This window comes from Natator depressus, chromosome 2 (assembly GCF_965152275.1).
Source record: "Natator depressus isolate rNatDep1 chromosome 2, rNatDep2.hap1, whole genome shotgun sequence".
NCBI classification, from domain to species: domain Eukaryota; kingdom Metazoa; phylum Chordata; order Testudines; family Cheloniidae; genus Natator; species Natator depressus.
This window is the reverse complement of record NC_134235.1, coordinates 44,439,286-44,463,480: the sequence shown is the minus strand read 5'-3', so window position 1 is coordinate 44,463,480 and position 24,195 is coordinate 44,439,286. Positions and strand designations below refer to the sequence as shown.

General features: G+C 40.4%; 1 protein-coding gene across 1 annotated transcript in view; it reads left to right on the top strand.

Moving 5' to 3' along the window:
- SLC26A7 (solute carrier family 26 member 7) overlaps positions 1 to 24,195 on the top strand; it is a 158,258-nt gene that overhangs the window by 76,753 nt on the left and 57,310 nt on the right. The window contains exons 7-10 of the mRNA XM_074944113.1: positions 11,037 to 11,189; positions 18,393 to 18,475; positions 20,282 to 20,429; positions 22,907 to 23,020. Coding sequence (XP_074800214.1) covers positions 11,037 to 11,189; positions 18,393 to 18,475; positions 20,282 to 20,429; positions 22,907 to 23,020 — 498 coding nt within the window. The remainder of the gene's footprint in view (positions 1 to 11,036; positions 11,190 to 18,392; positions 18,476 to 20,281; positions 20,430 to 22,906; positions 23,021 to 24,195) is intronic.

The window sequence follows — 24,195 nt, the reverse complement described above, 5'->3', positions numbered from 1 at the left end:
ATCCTAGCTGTCTTTGCCACACTTCTTTACTTCTGCTGATATCAAACCCTTTCCTCCTTTTGTTCAGTTTGCAAAAAAAAAGATATTTTCTTGTGCAGAAGTTTTTGGAAAAAGTTTCTTTAAAATGATCATAGAATCATAGAAGATTAGGGTTCGAAGAGACCTCAGGAGGTCATTTAGTCCAACCCCCTGCTCAAAGCAGGACCAACACCAGCTAAATCATCCCAGCCAGGGCGTTGTCAAGCTGGGCCTTAAAAACCTCTAAGGATGGAGATTCCACCACCTCCCAAGGTAACCCATTCCAGTGCTTCACCACCCTACTAGTGAAATAGTTTTTCCTAATATCCAACCTAGACCTCCCCCACTGCAACTTGAGACCGTTGCTCCTTGTTCTGTCATCTGTCACCACTGAGAACAGCCAAGCTCCATTCTCTTTGGAACTCCCCTTCAGGTAGTTGAAGGCTGCTATCAAATCCCCCCTCTTCTCCTCTGCAGACTAAATAAACTCTGTTCCCTCAGCCTCTCCTCATAAATCATGGGCCCCAGCGCCCTAATCATTTTCGTTGCCCTCCGCTGAACTCTCTCCAATTTGTCCACACTATTTCTGTAGTGGGGGGCCCAAAACTGGATGCAATATTCCAGATGTGGCCTTACCAGTGCTGAATAAAGGGGAATAATCACTTCCGTCGATCTGCTGGCAATGCTCCTACTAATGCAGCCCAATATGCCGTTAGCCTTCTTGGCAACAAGGGCACACTGTTGACTCATATCCAGCTTCTCATCCACTGTAATCCACAGGTCTATTTCTGCAGAACTGCTGCTTAGTCATTAAGTTCCCAGCCTGTATCAGTGCATGGGATTCTTCTGTCCTATCCTTGTTGAACCTCATCCAATTTCTATTGGCCCAATCCTCCAATTTGTCTAGGTCACTCTGGACCCTATCCCTACCCTCCAGCATACATACCTTCCCCCCAGTTCAGTGTAATCCGCGAACTTGCTGAGAGTGAAATCCATCCCATCATCCAGATCATTAATGAAGATGTTGAACAAAACCGGCCCCGAGACTGACCCCGGGGCACTCTGCTTGATTCCGGCTGCCAACTAGACATGGAGCCATTGATCACTACCCATTGAGCCCGACAATCTAGCCAGCTTTCTATCCACCTTATAGTCCATTCATCCAGCCCATACTTCTTTAACTTGCTGGCAAGAATACTGTTGGGGACCGTATCAAAAACTTTGCTAAAGTCAAGGTATATCACATCCACCGTTTTCCCCATATCCACAGAGCCAGTTATCTCATCATAGAAGCCAATCAGGTTGGTCAGGCATGACTTGCCCTTGGTGAATCCATGTTGACTGTTCCTGGTCACCGTCCTTTCCTCCAAGTGCTTCAAAATGGATTCCTTGAGGACCTGCTCCATGATTTTTTCGGGGACTGAGGTGAGGCTGACTGGCCTGTAGTTCCCCGGATCCTCCTCCTTCCCTTTTTTAAAGATGGGCAGTACATTAGCCTTTTTGCAATGATCTGGGACCTCCCCTGATCGCCACGAGTTTTCAGAGATAATGGCCAATGGCTCTGCAATCACATCAGCCAACTCCCTCAGGACCATTGGATGCATTGCACCTGGCATGTCCAGCTTTTCTAAATAGTCCTTTACCTGTTCTTTCACCACTGATGGCTGCTCACCTCCTCCCTATACTGTGCTGCAGCAGTCTGGGAGCAGATTTTGTCTGTGAAAATCGAGGGGAAAAAAGCATTGAGTACTTCAGCTTTTTCCACATCATCTGTCACTAGGTTGCCTCCCCCATTCAGTAAGGGTCCCACACTTTCCCTGACCTTCTTGTTGCTAACATACCTGTAGAAACCCTTCTTGTTACCCTTCACATCCCTTGCTAGCTACAACTCCAGTTGTGCTTTGGCCTTCCTGATTACACCTCTTCATGCTCGAACAATATTTTTATACTCCCCCCAGTCATCTTTCCAAGTTTCCACTTCTTGTAAACTTCCTTTTTGTGTTTAAGCTCACCGAAGATTTCTCTGCTAAACCAAGCTGGTCGCCTGCCATATTTGCTATTCTTTCTGCACATCGGGGTGGTTTGCTTCTGCGCCCTCAATAAGGCTTCTTTAAAATAGAGCCCGGTCTCCTGGACTCCTTTCCCCCTCATATTAGTCTCCCAGGGGATCCGGCCCATCAGTTCCCTGAGGGAGTCAGTCTGCTTTTCTGAAGTCCAGGGTCCGTATTCTGCTGCTCTCCTTTCTTCCTTTTGTCAGGATCCTGAACTCGACCATCTCATGGTCACTGCTGCCCAGGTTGCCACCAACTTCTACTTCCCCTATCAATTCTTCCCTGTTTGTGAGCAGCAGGTCAAGAGGAGCACGGCCCCTAGTTGGTTCCTCCAGCACTTGCACCCGTAAGTTGTCCCCAGCACTCTCCAAAAACTTCCTGGATTGTCTGTTCACTGCTGTATTGGTCTCTCAGCAGATGTCAGGGTGATTGAAGTCCCCCAATAGAACCAGGGTCTGTGATCTGGAAACTTCTGTTAGTTGTCCGAAGAAAGCCTCATCTACCTTATCCTCCTGATCTGGTGGTCTATAGCAGACACCCACCACAACATCACCCTTGTTGCTCTTGCCTCTAAATTTAACCCAAAAACTCTCAACTGGCTTTTCTCCAGTTTCATACTGGAGCTCTGAGCAATCATACTGCTCTCTTACATACAGTGCAACTCCTCCACCTTTTCTCCCCTGCCTGTCCTTCCTGAACAGTTTATACCCATCCATGACAGCGCTCCAGTCATGCGAGTTACCCCACCAAGTCTCTGTTATTCCAATCACATCATAATTCCTTGACTGTGCCAGGATGTCCAATTCTTCATGCTTGTTTCCTAGGCTTCTTTTGTTCGTGTACAGGCACCTAAGATAACTAGCCGATTGCCCTGTTTTCTCAGTATGAATCCGGAGGCCTCCCCTGTTGCACCACTGTGAAACAAAGAAATGTCTGTTTATTAGAAGGCATGGTTTTGCTTTAAAGGCACTATAAAAACTAGAAAAATTCCTTGGGCATGTTAGCACATATGGGTTGGTTTGAGAAGGCACCAGTATCTCAGTCAGAAGTACCATGCAATAAAATTGGCAACATTAGTTGCCATGATATTAGTTTTATATGAGAACTATACTAAATAATTATGTACAATTGTGCACGTGACCAGAGAGTAAAAGGCGAGTTTGCCAACTACTCTTTTTGAACATTTTCTTGTATTTTCTCTAAAACTCACATAATCTGAATACTGCTGCATAGCCTCTTTTTTTCTTCATTCCACTCAAACCTCCCTCCCACCTACTTTAGGAAGTTTTCTGACTCAGATACCCCTCAGGGCTGTAAAGCAGGAATCAAGAATGTTAATGAAGTGGGATAGGAAAGTCAAAAGGAAAACAAGGCAATGAAACATTTTCTTTTAATGAGAATGAGGTCACAATTAAATATGTACAAATGAGATTTATATGTGGAGAACAAATCTACTTTGAAGACCAGGGGCCTGTGGGATTTCTGAGTAAAGAACACACTTTTGTGATTTTTTAAAATCTTATTTTCTTGTGTACACTCTCACATTGGCCTTCTAACTTTTAACATGTTCCCTAACTAAATTGTTCAGATTTTAGACTTAAATCATCTACAGCAGCTGCCAGTAGATTTATTTTCAGTGTGGGTTGCATTTGCTGACCAAACAATGGAAAGAAACACTTAAAAAAATTTAATGGGTTCTTTTTGCCTGTTAAGTTGTATTGATTGGAGACCAGATGCCACTCTTTTGACTAATTTGTTGTTTTTATTCTCTTATTTTATTTGTTTTAACATCTGCACCCGTTTTTGGAGCTAATCTTCATGGTTTTAATTTAACCTCTTTAAAATAGGCAGAAGAACTCACTAATGTTTCAGAGTACACAGTCTTTCTATACTATGCACAGTTAAGGTTGGTGACTTTCTACTCGCACAAAACCAAACACTCTTGCCCGGCTCCTCCTCTAATGCCCTGCCCCTTCTCTGAGGCCCTTCCTCACTCACTCGCTCATTTTCACGGGGCTGGCTCAGCGGGTTGGGGTGTGGGAGGGGTTGAGGACACCGGCTGGGGATGTGGGCTCTGGGGTGGGGCTGGGGATGAAGGACTTGAGGTGCAGGAGGGGGCTCCAGGCTGAGGGGTGGAGCTGAGGGGTTTGGAGTATGGGAGGGGGCTCTGGGCTGAGGCAGGGGGTTGGGGTCTGGGAGGCGGTATGGGCTCTGGGCAGGGGTTTAGGTTCCGGGGTGGGGCCAGAAATATGGGGTTTAGGGTGTGGGAGGGGGCTCCAGGCTGGGGCAGAGGGTTGGGGTGCGGGGGGGGGGGCGGTGAGGCTCTGGCTCAGGGTGTGGGGTCTGGTGTGGGGCCGAGGATGAGGGATTTGGGGTGCAGGAGGGGGCTCTGAGCTGGGGCTGAGGGGTTTGGAGTGAAGGAGGGGGATCAGGGCTGGGGCAGGGGGCTGGGGCATGGGGTGGGTGTGAGGGCTCTGGCTGGGGGTGCAGGCTCTGGGATGGGGCTGCAGGGTTTGGGCTGCAGGAGCGTGTTCCAGGCTGGGATTGAGGGTTGCGAAGGGTGGGAGAAGATCAGGATTGCAGGAGGGGGTTGGGGAACAGGAGGAAGTCAGGGTGCAGGCTGCACTTACCTCAGGCAGCTAGCAGAAGCAGCGGCATGTCCCCTCTCTGGCTCCTATGTGGAGGCGGAGCCAGGAGGTTCTGCGCACTGCCCCATCCACAGGTGCCACCACTGCAGCTCCCATTGGCCGCAGTTCCCAGCCAGTGGGTACTGCAGAACTGGCACTCGGGGTGGGGGAAGTGCGCAGAGCCCCGTGACTGGTCCTAAACCTAGGAGCCAGAGGGGGAACATGCTGCTGCTTCTGGAGCCGCGCAGAGCCATGGCAGGCAGGGAGTCTGCCTTAGTCCTGCTGTGACTCCAACCAGACTTTTAATGACCCGTTCTGGTTGAAAAATGGACACCAGGCAACCCTATGCACATTTGCCTTATATACAGTGTGCATATAGTTAAGGTCACCTAAAAGTGTTATTACTCTGCAAGGCCAGTGAATAATTTTTAAAGAAATTCAATGGCACTCAAGGTAATTCTCCTTGCAGTCCAGTAATTTTCCAACAGAGTGATTTTCACTCTATATGTTTACTTGTGTGTGAAGGTCGCCTGAAGTTTTACTTACTGCTCTGCTGGGAAATTACTGGACTTCAAGGGGAATTACCTTGAATTTCACTGAATTCCTGCAAAAATATGCATGGCTCCTTATAAAACATTAAGATTTTGGGTACGATCTTGACTAAATATACACTGTGTATATAGTAAAATTATGCAGAAAGTTACATCAACCTAATTTTAACTTTCATGGATCCTCAGATTTATTTTTGGGAGGGGGGATGAACTCGTAAATTCCAAAATACTTTTTTTAAAATTTGGAAGGAGGTAAGACTCCTGAAATAATTAATGTAATCCACAATATTACTATGTCTCTTTCTAGTAAAAAAAAAAAATCTGACATGCAAAAAAGAAGAAGATAGGAAACAACTAGTTATGATAATTACCATAAATATCTGATTACCCTTATAGTTCGTATATTCTGTTAATGATAATATTGTAATAACATCCTTAACTATGGTACACTGAGTACATATTTATGAGCTCTTTCAGTATATACATCACCAATATATGTATATATTTAAATATGTAATTATGATGTGTTTGTTGAAAATGTTTATATATATATGTTTTATGGGTCAGACATCAGTGTTATCACAGACCTGTAATATAAAAATGCTCAGCGTTAACTCTATAAAACATTTTGAGCTTACTGATGGAGTGTACCGTATAGTGTAATATGTGGTTAAATACTTTAATACTAAGAGGTATATTATATATTTTGCAAAGGGCAAGCACATAGTTTCATAAAAAATAAGATGTTGATTCTGCTATTCTGCTATCATTCCAATGAAATGGATAAACCCAGGCTTTCCAAGGCATGGCTTCATATGTGTGCACTTATTAATGGAAGCACTTTAATATGACCCATCTCTGCCACCTTTGTTTCAGTGTACTGCAGATTAAACCTACAAAAAGGTTGGGACCTTTTTGAACAGTGACTGTCCATAAGACTGAACTGAGCAGTAGTTTTGTGATGTGGGTAATGAAGTATATTTTAATTTATTATCTGATCTAAGGCCCGGATCCTGCAAACACTTATTCACTTGCTTAACTTTTAAGTGTGTGAAAAGTACAGTTGCAATCAGTAGGTCTAGAGGTGAAAAAACTAATGTACTATGCTACCTTGACCTTGGTAAGTAAATAAATCTCTGGATAAACCTACACTAGCTTGCATTTTAAGTTCTTAAAAAGGCAATGTTTCCTCTCTAAGCAGCTGTGGATTTCAGTAACACGTATCTTTTAACATTTAGTTATTTATAAAGCTTAATTGGAAGTTTTCAAATATCCAGGTTAAGATCTTAAGCTAAAAAGTAAAGCGCAGCACTGGTGAGTTGTTTGAAAAGTTGCAGTTAGTAGGGTAATTTTTTTAAAAAGACAGGTTGTACTCATATTTCATGGGAATTAAATCGGTCAGGAAGTACAGCATTCTGTGGTCATCACAACCATGAAGGAGGACCATTTTTAGCTGGTTGAATTTGAGATTAAGGGTAGATCCCATTGTGTACAGAGTAAATACATGATGGTGTGGGGTAGTATGGCATAAAGGTGTCATCAGTCTAAATTTGGTTTGATCACATTACTAATTAATGGTAAAGCCGAAGTAAGTAATCCAGGTTATCTCAAATGCAGAGCTGGCACATTATCCTTTACATGTACTGTAAATTGCCTGGTACATTTTTGGTGATGTAAAAAAATAATAATAATTTTCTGTATATGTCACATTTTTAGAGAAAAATTAGTTAAAAAATATTATTAATATAATTCCTTCCTATCAAAAGCCAGGATCTCTCTTTCAGTGATTCCCACTGTACATGCCTCAAAACCTTGAAAAATTACCTAAAATAACTTTTCTATATATAATGTCACTATTTGAATGTTTTGAGATGTTGGACCAACCGGGGCCAGAAGCAAAGCTTTTATCCCATGGAATACTGGGAATTTTTCATTTGCAATGGTATTAAGCTGTATTTTTGGCCCATGAGCCTTCCCCTGTATGGTGTAATTGCAAGGGGGAGGTTTTGGAATTCCAGATTTAAAGGGGAAAGGTGAAGCATTAGTTTGGAAAGTTAGGGATTTTTTAAAATGGCATTTATTTGAAGCTGCTCAAGGGGCTGGAATGCTAGATATAGCTAGAGATCAATAAAGTGATGTGATTGAAGGTGCACAATAAATGCAGTTCATTACATAGCTCTGCAGTTGATCCCATAGACCTTGTCTAGGCTAAGGTGTAAAGGTGTGATGTGAGATCCAGTAGCTAGCTCAATCTAATAACACCTTCTAGTCAACTCTAGAACCTCTAGCCAAGAGACAACAATGGTACTTACCTTGTTCTAAGGTATAGTTGCTTTGTCTTGATTAGAGCTTTATAAGATGTTAATTAAATGAAGCTAGCTAACTCTATCTAACATTGTCTTTAAATCCTAGTCTAGACAGAGTCTCCACCATGCATGTGGGGAATTTATGTGTGTGTGTATGTGTGCGTGCATGTGTACAACACTGTGTAATGTATGTGTATGTATGTATTTATGCATGTAGATGAATATACAAAGAGATTAAAGTTCTATGGTTCTTGGAAATACTATGGACACAGATTATTATTGTAATAGAATTTAATAAAATTTTCCTGCAGAAATGTTTGTTACGGATACGGATCTATAACTGCCACGGACGTCTGGGAGCCTTGGCTATAACTTCAATTGAAGTATTTTAAAGATTAAATGGCAGACACAGTAGCCTCTATATTCTTCATAGAAGGAACACTACAGGGGATGTCCAAGTGTAAGAATATTCCATGTTCTGATTTGTACATTAGATTGTGACTCTCCTGCGTACTTATAAACCTTCTATTTGATGGAGATCCTTGATTAAACATTACAGTGATTCCCTCAAGTTCATGGAAATGAATTTTTTATTTGCTTTTAAAAATTTCTACTACAGAGGAAAGACAAAAAAAATATCTTTGGACAGTGTAGATAGACATCTCTGATTTGCCTAAATTAAATACATCCAGGAGGTCTCAGTTCATCTAGTAAATACTTAAATTCATTGTTGCTACACATGGATCATCAAATGCTGACACTTCAGCAGAAACTGGTCATTTGAAATAAGCTTGCAGCTCTTTAATTTCTGAGAATGGGAATCAGTCTAGCTCTTCTTTTTCCTTATCAACTTTACTTTAGATATGGATATGTACTTTCATAGTTTCTGAGCCAAGGATGACTTTGTAGACACTTTGACACAGCTTTCCAAATTTTTTCTTATGTCCTAATTGATCCCAGCTTCTTGTGGGGCACAGAGGCAAAGTCCCATGCTGTCTGTAATGTACATTTTTGGGCAGTGATGATATATTAATAGCCAAGTCTCAAACCATTCAGTATAACATCCTCCTTGATGCATTACACAAGGACACCATGTGGTTAGATTGTGGTTTTTTTACTCATCGTTCACCTATTGCGTATTGCTCTTATAAAATAATGTTATTTACAAAGGTTAGACAGTGACTGAATAAGATGACTTTAAAATTTGAGAGTTTTTTCCAGGCTCTGAGAAACATTCCCACTGAAATATGCTTTTGTTATTCTGGCCTGGGTTCCAGTATTTTTTCCCCTTGTGAACTATCAACAGGTTTCTTTTCTTTCCCATTGTCATATTTTTCTTGTGATTGTTTTCCATAATGGAAAACTGAAATATTCATAAAATCTAACAAACATTGGAGCTTTTTAACTTGCTCATTTAAAAAAAAGTATCATAGTCCTATCCAAGAATGACAGTCATAGAAATTAGAATAGAAAAGTCCTCTATGGTGGTTTAGTCAACTCCCCTGCCAAGGTAGAATTGTTCCTTGAGATAAGTCTTGTAGTGCTTTGTCCAGTCCAGTTTTAAATGTCTTTGTTTAATCCCCGAACTGTCAAGAAGTCCTCTTACCATCATAAGTACATTTGAAAATGCATTCATTAATCACCTTTCTACAAAGTGGAGGTTTCTGTCTTCATTTATTTTAGGGATATTTTTAGTTGCCCTTAGAACAGACACCCTGACTTTTCATATCTGAGCTTCAATTCTCTTTATTTTATTGTCTTGCATTTTATAGCATATAAATAAGAGATTATTTATGTTGCAGCCTAGATCTGTAGGGTTTTCTGGATTTCTTCTTCTATATAGGCTTTCTGGATTCCTTTTGGAGACTTTTCTTTCAAAGAAACAGAAAATACTTTAGCTTTGTCAGTCATCTAAATCTCTGTTACCTATTGTTATCTTTTTACTATTTTCTCATAATGGACTAATGAATTTTCTGGATTTTTGAATGGCTTTCTTCCAGACATGTTTGTCATTCATCCTGTAATACAGATATATGTGGGATAAGTGTGACATTAAATGGAAATTCTTAAGACAACTTGGTTGGGTGTCCAACCTATATTTCTTCCATATTCTCTCCTTTCATTTCTTTCTCCCTGCCACAAGATGTATGTGTCAAAGAAGAATGGGGGCTTCTTGTTAGATATACATTCAGAGTCATTAGCCTTAGACAAATGGTCTTTTCCATACAAACTATCCAGGACTCTTGACTCCCTTCAGAGCAGTGAAACACATCCCTCCTCTCAACTACCTTTCTATATTCAGTTTACAGTTCAGCCTGCATGGCTGTTGGGAAAAATCAGAATTCAGGTGGAGGCCTAACTTGTTCTTCTTAAGGCTTCAGAAAGGATGTGTACTATATATGCTCCTATCACTTTTGTTCCTCTAGCAAATAGCTTGTTACACATCAGAGGCATGAAAAATTTGACTGCAGATTTTCTTTCTTTCTCTATTTTTCTGGACAGGATCCTGTAGAAGTTATCTCTATCTTTCCTCAGATCTTCTAACCTCTTCAATGGATTTGGAAATTTCTTCATCAACTTTAATCGCAGAGATGTGTCTCTTCTGGATCCTCAAATTTGGAACAGGTTAGGGCTGTATACCTCTTCAGCTTATCCTGTTATTCTCAGGATGCAATTAGAGATATTCTAAACCACGGGTAATCAGTGATTTCAGAGTTAGTGAATCAGAGATCTGGTTCTATCCATTTCACAGTAGCTTAAATACAGTATTTATGGCATATAATCACACATTCACTTCTGTGAGTGGATGGATGCTTTCACGGTACCAGTGAGCCATTCCGAATACAGGATAGGCAACATGAAATTATTTGGTATGGTAATTGTATTTTTCCTTTAAATATCATTAAAATGGATTAATCACATTTATTGGTTGTGCCAGAATTAAGGAAAATTTTCATTCTTGTGAAGCATATTACATACATATGTTTACTGACAGGATTGAAATATTTAATTAATGATCCTGGAGTCAAATATGAAGGCGTTACTCAGTTTTTACACAGTCATTCTCTGACTGATTTCAATGGGAGTTTTGAATGAATAAGGACTGAATAAAATCTCAGTAAGGACATCAAGATTTGCTCTATCATACTTCCAGGATAATTTTGCTTTATTAAGTGTGTTTTTGTTAGTGGAAATATATAGTATTGTTTGTATTAAAAAGTTATTGTAAAGCTATTCACATCTTTCAGAACTGTTTCAAGCAGAAATCCTTTTGTAATAGTAGATCCATGATTTTTTTCCCTCCAAAATGTTGAGTGAATACAACTATGTCAGATTGCTTAACTCCAATAGCATTGGTTCAGCTTTTAAGAATAGTTCTGTACATCTGAGAATGTATTAGGTTGCATTCTAGCATGTGGTATTTTGTCACATATACCATTCTATTGTCATCTCAGTTTTGTTTTTTGTTTTTTATCACTGTAGATTTATGCCTACATATTTGAAAACATCAAATCAGTTCAGTTAGAAGCATTGCTTCTGTCCTTGGTAAGCCTGGTGGTGCTCGTTCTGGTTAAAGAACTGAATGAAAAATTTAAAAGAAAAATTAAAGTAGTTCTTCCCATTGATTTAATTCTGGTAAGTATGAAATCAAGTATCAGACTTATTGCCTTTCAAAGCTTGCAGTTGTTTAACTAAACTGCTAAAGCTTACTGTGTTGTCGATTGCTACCCAGGGCCACACCTGCCACTTATTAAATATAGAGCTAATTTGCATGGCTGTATGTTAATGTATGAACAGGAAACAGTTTGGATAAATAATTAAAAATAGAAGTGACATATGTTTTCAATTTATAAAACATTTTTCATACGTTTACTGTTTCTTACATATATACAAGAACATGAGGCCTAAAATGTTAATATGAGCAATTTTAAGTATAAAAACAAAAATGTAATTGGTATGTTTTTGCTCTGAAGCTGTAAGAGACAAATGCTGGTTAGCTGTAGTCAAACACTGTTTTTTACATTTATTTATGACAAAATCAGTACCTGAACTATGATTTTCTATAACTTCCAGTTTTCTTTTCATGTGGTGTAGGTTAAATAGAAATTAGCTACAATGCTGTGAGTGCTCTGCATTCAGACATCAAGTGGTAAATCAGAAATTTCCCTGCACCCAGAGCTGGGATTCTGTTTTCCTCAGAACCTCTTACAGAAAGCAAACAGATTTTGAGAGAGGAATTCTGAAGTCCATGTGCTCTTCACAGTGTACCAACCTTGTACTTTTGCTTTCTTTGGACTCTCTTATACAAAAGGAGACATTTTCTAAGGAAGCAAAATGCTGAAGCACAATCAACTGATGTTGCATAGGTCATTATAACAAACTATTTTGGGCATTTTTTCATAAAGAACTGGGATTTGGAATCACATTGAATTAATTACTAACTATTCTGTATGCTGCTGAATTGACTGGATTTTTTGCAAGCTATCTCTGGAATGACATGGCATCTAGAAAACTGTAGAATAATTGTGCTTCTATTTATGCACAAAACTGTCTGATTTCAAACTATGCCAGACGTGACCTATTTGGTTTACTGTTTGTTCCCAGTTACTTGGTTGTATGTCTGATGATTATGGAACCACCCAATTTCATTTGCTTAGTCTCAAAAATACAAAGGATATAGAATCATAGAAATGTAGGGCTGGGAAGAACCTTGAAAGGTCATCCGTTCCCTGCACTGAGGCAAGACCATGTATCCCTAGACCAACTGTGACTTTAACCTGTTCTTAAAAACCTCCAATAATGGGGACTCCACCACCTTGTTTGGTAACCTATTCCAGTACTTAACTATCCTTATATTAGAAAACTTATCCTACTAACTAATCTAAATCTCCCTTGCTGCAGATTAAGCCAATTAATTCTTCTCCTGCCTTCTGTGGACATGAAGAACAATTGATCACTGTCCTCTTAATAACATCCCTTAACATATTTGATGACTTTTACCAGGTCCCCCCCCCAGTCTTCTTTCCTCAAGACTACACATGCCCAATTTCTTTAACCTTTCCTCCTGAGTAAGGTTTACTAAACCTTTTATATATATATATATTTGTTGCCCTCCTCTGAACTCTTTCCAGTTTGTCTCCATCTTTCTTAAACTGTGGTACCCAAAACTGGACACAGTACTACCGCTGAGTCCTTACCAGGGTTGAGCAGAGCAGGACAATTACCTCCTGTGTCTTAGGGCCTGTCTTCACTATCGTGTCACATCGGTGCAGCTGCATCGATGCATCTGCGCCAATGTAATGTGTCTGGTGAAGACTTACTATGTCGACAGAAGAGCACTCTCCCATTGACATAATTATTCCACCTCAACGACAGGTGGAAGCTATGTTGGTGGGAAAGTGTCTCCCAATGACATAGTGTTGTGTAGACACCACTTTAAGTTGATGTAACTTATGTTGCTCAGAGGGTGGCTTTTTCACACCCCTGAGCGACGTAAGTTACATTGATTTAAGTGGTAGTGTAGACAAGCCCTTAGATGCAACGTTCCTGTTAATACACCCCAGAACGATTTTAACCTGTTACACAACTGCATCACACTGGTGACGTGTATTCAATTTGTTATCCACTGTAACTCCTAGATCTTTTTTAGCAGTACTACTGCCTAGCCATTTATTCTCCATTTTTATTTGTGTATTTGTACTTTGTTTTGCACTTGTCTTTACTGAATTTCATCTTAATGATTTTAGAACTATTCTGCAATATATCAAGGTCAATTTTGAATTCTAATCCTGTCCTTCAAAGTGCTAGCAACCCCTCCCAGCATGGTGCCATGTTCAGATTTTATAAACATGGTCTTCAGTCCATTATTCAAGTCATTAATGAAAATATTGAATAGTACTGAACCCTGTGGAGCTCCACTAGATACGTCCTGCTAGTTTGACAATGAATCATTGTTAACTACTCTTTGTATATGATTTTTTAACAAGTTGTGTGCCCCCTTTAAAGTAGTTTTATTTACACCAGTGGTTCTCAACCAGGGGTACGCGTACACAGAGGTGTTCCAGGGGCTACATCCACTCATCTAGATATTTGCCTAGTTTTACAACTGGCCACATAAAAAGCACTAGCAAAGTCAGTACAAACTAAAATTTCATACAGACAATGACTTGTGTATGCTGCTTTATATACTGTACACTGAAATGTAAGTATAATACTTAAATTCCAATTGATTTATAATTATATGGTAAAAATGAGAAAGTAAGCAATTTTTAATTAATAGTGTGCTGTGACACTTTTGTGTTATGTCTCATTTTGTATGCAAGTTGTTTTTAAGTGAGGTAAAATGTGGGGTATGCAAGAAAAGTCAGACTCCTGAAAGGGGTATAATAATCTGGAAAGGTTGAGAGCCGCTGATTTAGACAACATTTCCCTAGTTTGCTTATGAGAATGTTATGTGGGAATGTGTCAAAAGCTTTGACTATAATCAAGATAATTCATGTCTATTGCTTCCCTCTTGTCCACTATGTCTGTAACCCTGTCAAAGAAGGAAATTAGGTTGTTTTGTCATTATTTGTTTTCGACAAATCCATGCTGGCTATTCCTTATAACCCTGTTATCCTCCCGGTGCTTACAAATTGATTGTTTAATAATTTGTTCCAGTAACTTCCTAGGTATCAAAATTAGGCTGACTGGTCTATAATTCCCTGAGTCCTCTTTCTCCTCTTTTTAAAGATAGGTATTATGTTTGCCCTTCTCCAATCTCCTGGAACCTCCCCTGTCCTCCAGGAGTTCTCAACAGTAATCACTAATGGTTCTGAAATTGCTTCAGCAAGTTCCTCAAGTACCCTAGAGTGAATTTCATCAGGCCCCACTGACTTGAATACACCTAACTTATCTGAGTATTCTTTAATTGGCTCTCTCCCTATTCTGGCTTGTGTTCCTTTCCCCTTGTTAATATTAACTGTGTTTAGTATCTGGTCACAATTAATTTTTTAGTGAAGACTAACACAAAATAGTCATTAAACACCTCAGCATTCTTGATGTCTTTTATTAGCTCTCCTTCCCCACTACACCTACATTTTCCTTTGGCTTTCTCTTCCTCTTAATATATTTCTAGAACCTCTTCTTATTGGTGTTTGTGTCCTTTGCTGGGTGTTATGTTCATCAGGCAGATGGAGTTGCGGTACTTAGAGCTGGATGAAACTTTTTTTTTTTTTTTTTTTTGCCAAACAATGCAGGTTTGGGTGAACCAAAACATTTTGTGAATTTGTGTCAATTTTGCCAAAATGTCAGTTGGATAAAAACCCTCTAAAACAATTCTGAAAAAAATCAAATAATTTCATTTCAACAATTTCAAAATAAAACATTTCAATGTTTCATTTAAAAATGATTTTTCATTTTGAAATGTATTATTTATTAACAAAATTAAAAATGTTTTTAAAAAGTTTGAAAACAAAACTGTTTCATTCAATCTGAAATAAAATTTCTGTTCAGGCCCAAACGATTTTTTTCTGACTCTTTGGTTTGCCAAAACATTTGAAACATTTTCATTTTGGGTTGATCTGAAATGAATTTTGATTTTGATTTTTCAGAAAGGCCAGCGGACAGAAAAGTCAGTTATTCTCACAGCTGTGCCCAGATATCCTTTTGTGTAGACTAACTATTTAAGCCACAGTCCTTGAGACAAATGTAGACTGTATGTTCACTTTGCTTTCATAATTTTAAAATATTGTTTCTAGAAAGAAGTGACACTTTTTTTCTCCATATGGATAAGTGGCTTCTTGTAAGATCCTATTGAAGTTTGGAAGTGCTTTTCAAAATTAATATGAAAATGGACTCTGTCCTTTTGAATTTTCTGCTATAGTTGACTGGAGAGATAATTAGAATACTGTATCCATGGGTGGTGGGTTTCCCTAGGGGAGGCTAGCTCCCTGTCTCGCCTCTTCCGTCCTTGGCCCTGACCAGACTCCACCCCCACCTTGCCTCTACTTGGCTCCCTCCCCACTCAGCCCCCCGATGCCAAGATCCTCCTTACCCTGTCCCTGCCCGCTGCATCCTTCCTCACCACTCCCGTGCCGCAAGACCCCCTTGCCTGCTGCTGTCCTCACTGCCCCGTCTGCTGCTCGCCTCCTCACTCCCCCACCAGAGCCTCCCCGCCCGCCATAAGACCGCCGCACGCCTTCTGCTTGCCTCTTCACCCCTGCACCTGCCTGCCACTCATCTCCTCACCCCCTGCCAGTCCTCCCCTGCCTGCTGTGAGACCCCCCCAGTCCACTGCTCGCCTCCTCACCCCCCTGCCTGCCCAGCACTCACCTCCTCACCCCCTTGCCCGCAGCAAGACCCCTGCTGCTGGCCTCCTCACTCCCCTGCCCATCCACCCGCTGCTGGCCTCCTCACTCCCCTGCCTGCCGCTGGCTTGCCACATCCCTCTTCACTCCCTTACTCCCACAGGGAAGGGAAGTGCAAGTGGCTGGGACCTCCAGAGAGGGGGGTGGAGTGGAGGATAGGAGGAAGACTTACCAGGCAGGCAGCTGGTGGGGTCCTTGGGGAAGGGGCGCAGGGAGGGAAAGAGGCGGGGCCACCACTGCCCAGGTGTCTGGCGGTGGGTCAGCGGCGGCTGCGCCAGGGAAGGCTTAGTTTTCCTTGGCTTATTATACCGACCGCCCATGACTGTATCTCTTAGCTGTGTGCTTAAGAATGCAGATTGGATAGAATTTAATATTTTTGTCTCTTAGCCGCATATGTAAACCCTCTGAGAGGCGCAAACTTAGATTAGAAGTTTGATCTAGAAACGTAGCAGCTTGTAAGATCAGAGACTTTTGGTGTTAGAATACTTGAGACTCTAGCATGGTTTAGAAATATTGTTACAATATAGCTTGGCCCCATGTACACTGAAAGACCTAACTATTTGTTGAGGGATTACTATGTTGTGGCACATGCCCCCAAAATGGCAGGAAGTAGACAACAGACAAGGCCTAAGGTAGAAGCAATTTCATGTCTGAGCAAGAAAGGATGAGTTATTATTCAGTCAGAAAAGTGTTTGTATAGCATGTCCCAGGAACCATGAGAGATCTAGTCAGATACTTATGAAAATACTGTGAGGAAGGGAGTCAGACAGAGGGGAAGTCAGGGGGAAGTTGTGGAAATGCACAGGCAATATTAACCCACTAGACCTAAACCACTGCAGCCTAAGGGAGATGCTATTGTTCAAGGTAAGATACACAGCAACTTGTCAGGTTACAGTTTTCAGAGTAACAGCCGTGTTAGTCTGTGTTCGCAAAAAGAAAAGGAGTACTTGTGGCACCTTAGAGACTAACCAATTTATTTGAGCATAAGGCTCACGAAAGCTTATGCTCAAATAAATTGGTTAGTCTCTAAGGTGCCACAAGTCCTCCTTTTGTTTCAGGTTACAGTGGAATTCTTCAGCCACTTTGCAACTGATTAAAAAAAACAAACCTGAAAAGGACATGAATGGGCTGAAAAACCCACAGAAAAATGTATGTGGGGGAGTGAAAACTCTGAAAATCCCCTTGCTGAGTTTCTCCTAGCATCACTGTGCAGAGACCCACCAAATCGTGTAGATCCCATGCCCAAAGAACAACATGTGCTGGTCCTGAGAGGGTGGGAATTATGGTGCTGCTCCCCTACTAGTAGCCACATGCATGGATTGTCCCCTTGGTGTGCAGATTTGAAAGGGGACAGTCACATTTGGATAAGAAAACTTATAGAGAATAGCGTATACTTAGTACAAATAATAGTTCGCACATGTGTTTTCCAGTTCTCTGAAACACAAAACATGAGGTGGAGCCCAGAGGAAAGCAACCTAAACAGCACTGTGCAGGAGGTCAGCTAGATGATCATGATGGTCCTTTCTGACCTGAAAGTCTATGAGCATGTTGCTACTTCAAAACACTAGAATTTGTTAAAAAAGACTTCAGCATTGACAGGCTGCATATTAACATACACTTGGAAGGATACAGTTTTGTGCTGCATTTTGTTAGTGGGTCGGTGGACACAAATTGAACATCTATAACTGGTGTGGGTGTGGGGGCAGCAGTTCATGTTTGGCAGATGTGTACTTAAATAAGCACAATCTCCTTTAATCTCCAATACCATAAACGTTCATGTTCCCATACAAAAATACTGTAATATTCTACAGTAATTGCTCAACACATTGCAGATGTACTCTTTTGGACCAGTTCTGCAAAACTTTTTAATATTTGTTGGATTTTAGTGAAGTATGAGATTTTCCTCAACATAATTCCTACAGATTCTGGTTCTATGCATTGATTTTCTTAGCTATGCCCTCAGTGGGTTGCAGCAACATGTTTTGGCTCTATATACTATGGCATCTTGTAGTGAAACTTACAAGATATATATTTTTTGGCATAGTTTTCCATGAATATGGCTGTCATCCTTTCTAAACAGAATATTGTACTTAATGCTTAAATAAAGGTATTTTTATTAACTAGTATGCAAATTTCAAGACATTAGAGTGGCATCTTTAGGAAGGAATATTTAGAGAGGCATCTTTCAGGACTCTAGTAGGCAACTTTAGGAAGGAAGAATGGTCCAGTGGCTGGGTGTTAGCTTGGGACTTCAGAGATCTGGTTTCAATTCTCTGCTCTGCCACAGACTTCCTGTGTGATCTTGGGCAAGTCACTAGACCGCTCTGTGTCTCGGTTCTATTTCTGTACAATGAGGATAATAGCATGTCCCTACCCCACATGGATATTGTGAAGATAAATACATTAAATACTGTGAAGCACTCAGATATTGCAGCAATATGAGTACCTAATAAATGGAACATTAACAGCATTTCTGTACTGAATTAAATAGATCATTGCTACATCCATTGGCTGCTACTGTGCTGATATGGAGTACACCTATGGCCTAGCAGTTGTGGGACATATTCCAGAAGGGTAATGTGTTCTTTATTTGCTTATGGTTTTTAAATGTATGTATGTTTAGAGAACAGTCCATGAAAAGATCAAATAAAATGAAAATGGAGAGTACTGCAATACTTCAAATACTCAAGTTTCAGCCCTCAAATATAGCCCCTCACTGGAGAAGTTTGTTGATACCATCCTGAGCAATGCAGAAGTTCAGGTGCCTATGGGGACTGTTTCATTATTTTATAGGATAAATGATGCCCTAAGATGTCCAGTGGATATAAGAAAGGTTGGGTGGTAAAACACTCTCCCCTACTACAACACAAACTGCCAGGCCTCCTCCTCCAGTACACCTACCAAAATAATTCTCTCTGTGCTGCCACAGACCAGGTGTTATGGAGGAGCTTGCCATGGGCAGAGGGTGGGTAGTTAGCACCCTTCTTCTGCAGCAGTGTTTCTACACCTTTTCACTTTATTTATTTTTTCTTTTTATTTCTAAACTGGGATATTGAGCCATTCTCCCCCCACCTTCCCAAGTAATCTATTGGTGTCTAATAGGACATTTCCTAAGAAATCATTTTTTTACGGGAATATGTTACCAAAGGATGTATTTTTGAATAGTATTTTAACAAATATAGAAGCACCATAGTTACTATGGTGATGAACATATTATAGATAGAGAGCACCTACTTCATTGGGGTCCATGATCCCAGAATACCGCCTGCTTCTCATGATCATTATCAGTTGGTAAGGTTTAAAAATGGGGCTTAGCAAGTTCACCTGTTAGTTTTCCAACCACTTCTAGGGTTTCCCCATGTGACATAGGCCCAGTGCATTCTGGGAAGCCCAGGAGACCATGTGTGTATTGGGAACTTGCAGCAATAGGAGGAAGATACTGGGATCTGTTGAGAGAGCCAATTATATGAGCTGTTTGGGGCAAATTAGGCATCACATATCTAAACTCAGGGTTTGGATAAGGCTAAATGCGTCTCTTTAATATGTATTATGAAGAGTTACGATTTATTTGTGCAGCTTTAATTAAAAGAAGCTTATTGTGTGCTACATAACACATAAAGAATTGCTACAGAAAGTGTTGAAGAATGCAAATGCAGCCTGTAACCTCCAAAAACCAGTAAATGCTTTGAGAGGCTTAAATTAAATTGTTGTATGTTACAAAATCAGGAAACAAGATTTCAGGGGCTGAGCTGATTTATGTGGACCCATTAGCAGTTCACTAGTTCATTGTTTTACATATGGCAGATTCCATTTGAGATAGTTTCATTCAGGCTGCAGATTCAAATGGATATGGTATTCTTCCTCTCCTAAATTGTTGTGAAGTATTACTTTATTATTATTATTATTAGTCATCCCATTCTCCTATCTCCCACATATTAAGTCAGCAAAATACATATTTTGGGGCATAAATTTCTTATTTAACACTGATATATCTTTCAGATAGGGGACACTGTGGCTACCACCCACTGTCAACAGAAGGAGCACTAATGTTGTCAAGGTGACAGGCTACCATTGGCATTTTAAGCACTGTGTACTTTAAAGGAGGTCTACCCAACATGGTTCTCAAAATGCTAGTGGCTGCCAGCATCCTTTTTACACTAGTGCTCCTGCTGTTGTTACCACTGTTCGATGCAACTGAAAAAGTGGTAACAATGATGTGACATTTAGGGCAAAAAGCCTCAGTGTCTACAAGCCCTGTGTCTCTGTGAGCTTGTATGCATTCCAATTAAATATAACTTTGGTTCAAGATTTATCACACATGTATCACACAAGTCCAGTATCACACAAGTCCAATAAAAAGGATTGTATTTACCTTTACAGGATACCAGCACCGAAAGCCCCATCCATGAACATCCTCTCTGAAGTAGTTACTGAAGCTTTTGGAGTAGCATTAGTTGGTTATGTAGCATCACTAGCCCTGGCTCAAGGCTCTGCTAAACAGTTCAAATACTCTGTGGATGATAACCAGGTAAAGCATTTTCTTTTCAGTGCCAGCAGATCATAAAATGACTGTGATGTTTTGGGAACACGCAGTAGTCAGGAGCTTAGCAGGTGACTGAGGCATTTCATATGTTATCATGAGGACTTTAGATGATAGTAGTAAACACCCAGTGCAGTCCAAATGAGCTCTGCAAAGCTTCCTAGTCTGTGAAGGATGCTACTAATTCTAAGGGGACACAAGCCTCAGTAGCAGCCATGGAATGCTGCATTAGGCACCAACAGTGGCCAACTTGGGTTTCAGTGTGTTCTTCAGTGACGTAACATGAGGCAGTTTCTTCCAAGGCAACTCAGTGAGAGAAGAATTTTACATGGGCCACAGACTGAAGAAACAGAGCAGTAACTGGAGTGAGCCAGGAACTTACAGGCCCATATGCTCACCTGATCTTCTTACAAAATGGGGTTTGTGCAAAGTATGAGTTCCATTTCAAGTAAAGGATGATTCTTTATAAGAAGTAGAAGCAGTGCTGAAGACACTATAAAGGATGTTCTTCATAAGAAGTAGAAGACAACGCTGCCAAACCCTCAGCTGCAGAGGCTGCCAGTCCTGAGGGTTCCAATCCTCAAGGGACAGGCTGAAGTGTCAGTGGACTGTTTACTGCTTATGCCACTCTGCTGCTGGATGTGGCGCAGGAGCTACGTCAGGTTGGCTGAGTGCTCTGGGAAGATAATAACTTAAGCAGTTGGTGGGGAATACATGTACTTAGGGACAAGTTCTCTATTGGATATGGTCCCATAGGTAGAGCTGATGGGGAATTTTTCAGCTAATCCTTTTTCGTCAAAAAAGTCCATTACTCAAAACCAAAATTGTTCATGAAACACAAAGTCAGTTTAGCTGAATCTCCCAACTCCAAAAAATGTTGAAAAAACATTTTAAAATTGTCTAAATATTCCATTTTGACCTTTTCAAAACAAAAACGTTCAGTTTTCCAGTTCAGACTGACTTTTTGTTTTGAAATGTAAGCTAAATAGACTGAAAAAAGGTTAAACAGAAGAAAAAAGGTCAGAATCAAAACAAAACATTTTGAACTTATCAAAAGAAAATGTTTTGATTGACCCAAAGTGGGGAAAAAATGTTCAGCTTGCTAACTATTTTGAGATTTTGGCTTTTCATCATGAGTCAAGATTGTAAAAATGTTTGAACTCTCTACAATACTAACAGGATGGGAAAACTGTTCCCTTCCCAGTTCTGTCTGCCTGTGGGACTGAAATGCCACCCCTGCCTTCCTGCCCCATTGTGGAGCAGTTTGAAGGGGATGAGCCATGGCTGAACAGTGAATGATTGGCCTTGTAGATGGAGACTTATTTGAATGTCTTTGCAGGACATCCCAGTTTTGCTTGGACCAGCCCATGTCTTTTGCAAACTCTGACATCAATACATCATTGAGACATGGATGTGTGAATGTCTTCTTTGCTCATGTTTTAAAAAATATTTCTGCGCACAATCTTCCATTAGTTCTGACTTATGTCACAAAGCCATGTTTTGTGGGGAAGGGAGAAAGAAGATGGATGGCCTGAGTGATGGCAGGCATTATAGCTGCAAATGGCAGGAATAAGATAATGCCTCCAGGGGGACTTAGTCTGCAGCCCTTGCTGTGTCTTTAGTAAATGTGTAGCATACACATGCACAGCTGAGCCCTCCAGCAGCTTGCTGGTCTGCAGGTGGGAGGATACGTGGTCATGCAGGTGGCTGGATATGCCACCTATGGGGCAGTAAGTACTGCCAGCGCCATTAGTGGTCTCAGTGTTTGGGGAGGAGGAAAAAGGTCTCCCTAGGCTCTCTCCCTGACTCAGTGCACTGATGCTGAAGAACCATAATCAGACACTGTATTAGAACACAATGTTCACCTCAGTATGCAGCTTGCAAGATCTTGGATGGCTTCCTCGCCCCAACTAGGCTTTTCATGTCTAAGTCTTTGCTCAGAGGTAGCTGCATTTCAGTCCTGGGTGAGGTATAAAGCACATTAGTCATGAAAGATACCATATAAATGCAAGTTACCATTTCTACTACTCCATTAAAACTTGCTCTCAAAGAAGGTAATTAACCATTCTTTTTCAACATTTCTTATTGAAAGTGGAGATTGGCCTGAGCATACTTCAGAGCTAAACACCCCCAAACTTTGGGCTGTTCAAAATGGATCTGGATGTAAATGTTGTGGTTGGAGCCAATCTCTAACAACTAGGAATGCCATTTATTCTCCAAACACAATATAACTCCCTGATCTACCTTCGAATCTAGCTAAGCATTTGGATCATTCAGGTTATAACAGAGTCATGAGAAAGCATACAGTGCTGGAAGATCTATTACACTGTATGTTACAGTTTTTCCCTAAAAGTTTGTTCTTTATAATTGCTAATATTTACATAGAGAATTCCTGTGTTGGCAAGAAATGTTGAAATGACAGAACAATAGAATAAAACAATATATTCTTTTTAAAAACTTTGCAGGAGCTTTTGGCTCATGGCCTCAGCAATGTGATTCCTTCATTTTTCTTTTGCATACCAAGCGCTGCAGCGATGGGACGTACTGCACTTTTATATAGCACCGGAGCAAAAACACAGGTAACTCATTTGATTTAAATTGGTAAGAAAGCTGAGATTATTGTGCTGCTTATCATGTACTATACTGATTGTACCCACTATATTTTCTTGTTCTCCATTTACCTGTAATGTGGAGGTCTCAGGAACCAACTTCTGAAGCCATTATCAATACCATTCCTTCAAACTTCAGATTAAATCAGTTGGTGACAGGAGGATGCCCCTCATTCCTCCCAGCAACCAAGCATGTCTCACCAATACACAATTTCAGTTTAATAACTCAGGTGGGGAGAGGCATGAATCTGCTCTTTAGCTTTAATAATCTGTGTGGCATCACAGTTATGTGCTACAGCCATGCTAAAAAAGCAAATGGGTTGATTTATTAATTAATCTACTTAGATTTTAATTCATTATGAGCTTTCAAGTCTGGTAAACAGAACTCCAGACCTTGTATTTCTCCCCTGCTTGGATACATTGAAGAAACTACACTTACGCTCTTGCATTTTTATTTACATTTTTCACCATCATGACTAAAGGGCCCTGTAGTGGTGTGTGAGGGATTTCACTTTATATGTTGAGCTGGTTTTTAGTTTTAGTTTGATTGGATTTAAATAAATAAATCAGATTGTGACTAAAATTAATTAAATCCAACTTTTCCAGTTGTTTTATTTTCTCTTTATTTTGAAAATCAACCTTGAAAGCCACTCCTAAAAAGTCGTAATCTGCCCACTGAAGGTTTGTGTCGCTGTGTGCTTGTATTGTGTCACAATGTGCTTATATTGTCGTGTACATATCAAGCCTGTGGAGATGACATGTTCAGCTTTTCCAGGGCAGATATTAGCTGTTTCAGTTTTTGACAAAGCAATTCAGATAACAGGAACTAAACCTGAGATTGATCAGAACTACAGTTCTAAAAGTATAACTTTTCTAATTGTGCTCATCATGTTAACTCAACCATATGAACACCATTTGGGGCAAAGCTATGCTTGTCCCTAATGGCAGTTCATGACCTAAATGAGGGTAGATTATTACCCATGGTGTACGCTTGTAGATTATGCAGAACCCTTCAGATCATATCATGTTTGTTTTGTACAAGTTGCCATAATACCTAGAAGTTATTTAGGTCTTTATATTTCCAAAACACTGTTCAGGTATTTATTGATAACCCATACAGTACCCTGTGAGCTAGGTAAATTATA